General features: G+C 37.9%; 1 protein-coding gene across 3 annotated transcripts in view; it reads right to left on the bottom strand.

Annotated features, from left to right (window-relative positions):
* Nucleotides 1-454: 454 nt before the first annotated feature.
* rapgef5a (Rap guanine nucleotide exchange factor (GEF) 5a) overlaps nt 455-6,528 on the bottom strand; it is a 180,102-nt gene continuing 174,028 nt past the window's right edge. For 2 of the 3 annotated variants that reach the window (XM_072575316.1, XM_072575318.1), the window contains 3 exons: nt 4,719-4,783; nt 3,366-3,420; nt 455-1,675 (listed from right to left, as the gene is read on the bottom strand). In XM_072575316.1, coding sequence (XP_072431417.1) covers nt 1,557-1,675; nt 3,366-3,420; nt 4,719-4,783 — 239 coding nt within the window. In that variant the 3' untranslated portion in view covers nt 455-1,556. The remainder of the gene's footprint in view (nt 1,676-3,365; nt 3,421-4,718; nt 4,784-6,528) is intronic. The other variant, XM_072575319.1, reaches the window with a different exon arrangement.

Raw genomic sequence — 6,528 nt, 5'->3', positions numbered from 1 at the left:
TCAGATTTGATTTGTATCTATCTACTCCAATTTATCCTTTCAAAAATAGCTCTGTTGCTAATTTCTCACATTTTAAAACTCACTGATCAAAGAAGGACATTGTTAGCACTATTGTTCACTCAGGTTCTAAAAGCCTGGTTTAATTAACTTTCACTTTCAGCTAGTCAACATACAAAATCTTTTCAACTGAAGGTGCTGTCCAACAAATGTCTTGATTAGTGATATGCAATGTGTGATGCCTTATTCTAGCATATTCTGGCTGTTTAACTTTGTTGGAAATCTTCTGTTTAAACTGCAAGTGAACATTGGAGTTCTGAGAAATGGTGTAAATTGCATTTTTTTTTAAAAATTTTCAATAACATTTTTCTGTGGCTTCAGCTGGTCCCACCACAATATCTCTGGCAACATAACACAAGAAACCTGAAGAATTTCAGGGGCACTAATTCTATATCCAAGCTTTACAAATGTGTTTTAATTAGTTTAAGTCACAAATACTCTTGGTACTGTTTTGACTATGGGACAATATGCTTCCACATCAAAGGAAACTGTACCATCATTAGGTATAAAATTCTTAAATCATTAGATGCCTTAAACTGCTTACTTAGCATGACAAATGTTATAGCACTGTAATACAGACTTTTTAATTCACTGAATTCTTCTCAAGAAGAAATACATTAAAAACCACTAAAATATCAGACAAAACTTTCTTTTTCTGGCTGCCCAATGGTGCCAGGTCCCACATTTCAATATGCATTAGGTTTTCATCATCACTGCTCCTAGAAACTTTGGCCCTGAAAAATAAAATGGTGTTCGGTATTTATATAAGGTGATAACTTTAACATTGTCCACCGCTTTGACAATACTGATTGCTGGAAATGCTTACATTCAATGGTGCCCAGTATTGCTAGGAGAGGCACAGCAAGTAACAAACACTTAAGCAGAATGGGCTGCCAATTCTGATTGATAGATTTTGCTACCTTATTGGACCAAGGGCATTTGATTTTATGTTTAAAAACAACTGCCTAAGTTGTTATAGTTCAATGTCTTTGAAAAGTAGTCACCATTTCCTACTCTCTTCAAGCAGGTCCATTTCTGGATACTTTTCGAAGGCCAGTGGCAGTTTCATTCAATGGCTGCATGGTCCAATTGCCACATGTCAGGGTAGAGAAGAAGGTCTTCTATCTCTGCTTTGAAAGTTTGGGACAAGAAGAGTGCATGAAAAATTGTCTTCTGAAAAATATGGACAGAATTCTATTCTACTTAATTTTAACAAACAGTTGATTGTTTCTTAGTATGTTCCCTGTTGAGTGCCTCTGCCAAAGGATCTTGCAACACGGCTTCTCAACAGACCGCCACGAAAGTGCCTTATTAAACTCATTGTTGCTTTTGCACCATCTTGTGTCAAATTTGTATGTAAACTGTGCTGATAATTTCACAACAGTCACGTAGTCACGTAGCACAACAGTCGAGTCACTTTGCCACAGTTGCAACTGCAGTTCTCTGTCGCTTTAACTCAACGGTCAGTAGAGTGATCTTACAAATGGATGTAGCTTTGGTTAAGTTCTTGGCTCAAGTCTGTGAGAAAGCTGGAATAATGTCTCTTGGTTTTCAATAATGTGCAAGTAGTGAACATAAGCTTTCACATCCTGGTGGTCTTTTTGATTATCTTCCATACCTAGAGTAAGGGGAGAAATCATTGAAATTACTGACCCAATGAAACTTTCTTACTAGTCATCTAGTTGTCATATCTGTGTGAACTATCATTATGAGAACTTTGCTCACTTACATATCTATCTATATCCCTTTGCATAGCCTCCTTATGTCATCTTCATAATTTCGGTTCCTACCTATAGCATGGCCTGTTCACACAGGCAAGTTACAGCAAACAATCTACAGAATTGTTTTTTAAATCTTCACAAAAACTGAAGTAATGTCTCCTGATGGAAGCAGGGTAATTTCTCTAGCAAAAGGCAGAGAGTGGAGGATAGTTATATCCCAATTCTCTGTTCTCTCCAAAAATAATTTCAGTCACTTGCAAACATGTTTAATGGGGAAATTATCAATCATTCTCCCGTCTGGTCAGGAATACTGTTGTCACTATGAGCAGCTGACAAGTTTTTATTTGTTAGAGTTTCCATTTTATTCTACAGCGCATACTCTCACCCACAAGTCATACAGACCCTTCAGTCTAACCTGTCCATGCCAACCAAATATCACAAACCAATCTAGTCCCACCTGCCAGCACCCGACCCATATCCCTCCAAACCTTCCTATTCATATACCCATCCAAATGCCTTTTAAATGTCGCAATTGTACTAGCCTCCCCCACTTCATCTGGCAGCTCATTCCATTCACATACTACCCTCTGCGTGAAAGAGTTGCCCCTTAGGACTCTTGGATATCTTTCCCTCTCACCCTAAACCTGTGCCCTCTAATTCTGGACTCCCCCACCCCAGGGAAAAGACATTGCCTATTTACCCTATCCATGCCCCTCATAATTCTGTAAACCTCTATAAGATCACCTCTCAGTCTCTGATACTCCAGGGAAAACAGCCTCAGCCTGTTCAGCCTCTCCCTATAGCTCAAATCCTCCAACCCTGGCAACATCCTTGTAAATCTTTTCGGAACCCTTTCAAGTTTCACAATATCTTTCCGATAGGAAGGAGACCAGAACTGCATGCAATATTCCAACAGTGGCCTAACCAATGCCCTGTAGAGCCGCAACATGACCTCCCAACTCCTGTACTCTAGATCAAAGGTTTATAGGGATCCTAAGGTAAGCCAAATCACACTGGAGTATTCCTTAATGCATGCTGTATGTGTTGTGCTGAGCTGAAATTCCTTCAAATATGAAGTGAATTGGAATTTGCATTCCTTCTAGATAATAGTTCTCTTTGGAAAGCCTGAATTAAAGCTTTAAACTATCTGAATTGGAGAGGGGAGCGATGGCTGTGGAAAGAAAAATGCTGGAATTAGATTGTGAGTTCACAATCCTAAGTAAATTTTGATCAAATGTTAAATTTTAAGATGAGGATTTTTCATCAAGTGGTGATTTTTACTGTTTTTAACCCTGTTTTTATAAAACTAAAATGTTAAGGAATTAATTTGCCCTTCCATAAAAGTCAAATCCTTTTTTCACATGCAAATGTCCACAAGAACTGCACTAATGTTCAATTGAGCGGGAGTAGACTATTTTCAAAACAATCTGCTCCAAGGTGTTATGACACACTTCTGGAGCAGGTGGGACTTGAACATGAGCTTCCTGATCTAGAGGTAGGGACACTATCACTACGATCCTTTTACTTTCTGCTTGCTGGTACTCTAACTCTTCCCCATTCCATGTCACAACCACTGCTGATACTCACCAATCTGATTACTTCTGCAGTGTCTCAGCAACCTGATGGAATCTGCAATCATGTGCTGGGAACAGAGAAAAATTATGAAAACACCAGCAGAAACTGTAAACTGAGCCTGAAGTAAGCCAAGAATTATTTTCAATATTTTTCCCATGACGACCATTTGATTGAATACTGTTTCAGCAGCAAACCTTTCCATTCGAAAAAAAAATTGAGCTTGCCAATAGAATATCAACAAACAACAGGTTACATATGTTGATACAAAGATAAACTAGCTAAATTTCACTAGATATTGTCTTCATTGCCTGGCTACAGGTAAGGTTAACAAAATCCTTGGAGAAACTATATATAAAGTAATATTTAGATCTTTACAATAGTCACTCAGGAGTTCTGCTGCTCTCCCACTGAAGTTATAATGGCAGATTTCAATAACTAATTTAGGAATAAAATTAAGCCTGAACTTCTGAATGCAGCAGCAACTCCCCCTTCAAGTAATCAAAACCCCAAAGTGTTGATCTATGCACCAGATATTGGTAAGTAATGTTAGTGTAGCAGACCAACCTTTAATGTACCTGTTCCGGTCTTTTAATGAAATTTAATAATTGTATTTTTACAGATGTTCAACTTTGAGTTCTGCCTTTATTGGTGAACTACATACATTGGAATTGCTGATGAGAAAATGGGAACATGCGGTTCACATTTCTTTGCCAACTGAATTAGGTGGAAAAATCATGTATTACCATTCCCGATATTCTCACCATGAGTTGTTGGCTGGATGGCTTCCCATTAATTAAAAATGTTATTTTAATTTATCAATTATTGTGACCAAACAATCAATTTTAGTAAATTCACCTTTCACCTCCAAGCTGGGCTGACTTTGCCATGATTTTCTCAACAGAAGTAATCTAACGTTGTTCAGATAATGTGAAAGGTGGGACATTCCCCACTTGCTATATTATTATTTTTTACTAAAAATTAGATTGCACAAACATTCTTTATGGAAGGAAATCTATCATCCTTACCTGGTCTGGTCTACATGTGACTCCAAACCCGCAGCAAAAATGTGATTGATTTTTAACTGCCCTCAGAAATGGACCTAGCAAGCTAATCACTCATGTAGCAATTAGGGATGGGTAATAAATGCTGGCTCAGTCAATACTGCACTTATTCCATGGACAAATAAAAGAAGTAGCTAAAAATAATTTCTTAATTATGTAAAGATGACAACTGTTGATTGATAAAATTTAAATCCAATCATCTTTGGATCTACTGTAGACTTATGCCTTCCAAATATTTAAGCATACTGGAAAGTGACTGTTGGCTGCAATCATTTAGGGGAAACAAAAAGTAAATTGCACATACCAGCTTTTCAAAGTTGACAAGGTTGTCCAGAAAGGTTTTGTTTCCCTCATGGATAAATGTTACATCTAACAGAGTAAAAGAAAGAAAGAATGGAATAACAAAGTCACCAAAACAGTTAAATGCAGATTAAATTGACAAGGTCAAATTATGACTGAACACAGCAGAGAAATCAATGTGATCTGCAGTGTTGATTGTGAAAGTTGTTATAACTCCAACTATTCAGATAGCACAAGATGTGGATCAGGCATATCCAATTTAATTAAAATATTTGGGAAACTTGCTTAAAGCACAATGAAATTAAATTGCGCAACATAGATGTTTTTCTTAATACTCTGCACTAATTTTGTCAATTTCTATGGATAATTACACAGAGTGCTCATGCATATTTTCATTTTCACTGCCCGGGTGATAATCTGATTAAGAATATCGTCCAGCTTCTACAGGACCAGCCTGATTTTGAATCTATTTAATTCATGGTAATCAAGGGGATGTGTACTGGGTTGGTTCAGTTATGAGCTGAGATTAGTTATCGAAGATCATATATTAATAAAAGGCATTGAAGAAAACGATTGGGCTCCTGCAGCTCCTCCAAAGTAGAAGACAACCCCCTCAGCAGAGGAAAAGTTCATTTGTGAGAGTGGTGGACAAAGAAATGGCGAGAGAAAAAAAAAGTAGAAACTTCAATAACACCAGAAATGTTAAGTTTGATTTTACAGAAAGTTCCGATGAGGTTCTTTTTTTCAAAATCGTCTGTTGGGTATCGCTGCAGAGGCCAATACTTATTGTCCTTTCTTAATTGCCCTTGGGTAAGTGGTGGTGTGCTACACTCTTCGACTGCTGCTTCCTTTGTGGTGGACATACCACCTACAGTGGTGTTGGGACAGTGTTCCAGGATTTTAACCCAGAGACAGTGGAGGAACAGCAATATTGAACCTAGTCAGGATGGTGCGAGGCTTGGAGGGAAATGTGAAAGTGATGATGTCCTCATGCCTCTGACTTCTAGGTGATTGATTGAGTGTATAGGTTCAGAATGTGCTGCTGAACAAAGCTTTACAAGTTTCTACAGCGGGCCTTGTACATGGTGCACACTGATGTCATTGAGCACTCATGAAATAGGGAGTAAATGCTTCTTAGGATACCAATCAAGTTAAGTGTTGACCAGCTTGAGAGTTGTTAGAGTTGCACTCATGTAGGCAAGCAGAGAGTATTCCATCACAGTTCTGACATGTGTTATAGATTATGGAAAGGAATTGGTGGATCAGGAGCTATATGACTCTCTGCAGAATCCCCACACTGGCTTGCTCTTGTAGCCGCTTATTTTTAATGGCTGGTTCAGCTAAGTTGAGTCAGGAGTGACTCCCAGGATGTTTATTTTGGGGATTCAGTAATGCTAACACCACAGAATGTCAAGAGGTGTTATTAGATTTTCTATTGTGTAGGTAACCACTTCCTGGCACAGATGTTACTTGCCACTTATATAAACCCAGGACATGAACAGAATAATTCAGAATTGAGGTTAGAATGACAGCTTTTGACATTAAGACATTTGAAGTGCCTTGAAGGAAGTATCAAAGATCAAAAGCAAAACTGAAGTCATTGAGAATCAGAGGGGAATATGGCTAATTAAATGGTTATCTGACATCAAAGTAGATCAATTTAATGTAATTTACTTCAGCATTTTTTGATCTTCATATTGGAAAATATGTGGAAAATCAAACTATAAAACCCATCAAGTGGGCACAGCTTCTCTCAATGTCTAAAGAGTTGCAACTGGTGTCGAACACTGTGCAATTATCAATGAATATCCTCA

This window comes from Chiloscyllium punctatum, chromosome 8 (genome assembly GCF_047496795.1).
Source record: "Chiloscyllium punctatum isolate Juve2018m chromosome 8, sChiPun1.3, whole genome shotgun sequence".
In the NCBI taxonomy this organism is placed as follows: domain Eukaryota; kingdom Metazoa; phylum Chordata; class Chondrichthyes; order Orectolobiformes; family Hemiscylliidae; genus Chiloscyllium; species Chiloscyllium punctatum.
The sequence above is the reverse complement of the archived record's forward strand: the minus strand, read 5'-3'. Positions and strand labels throughout refer to the sequence as shown.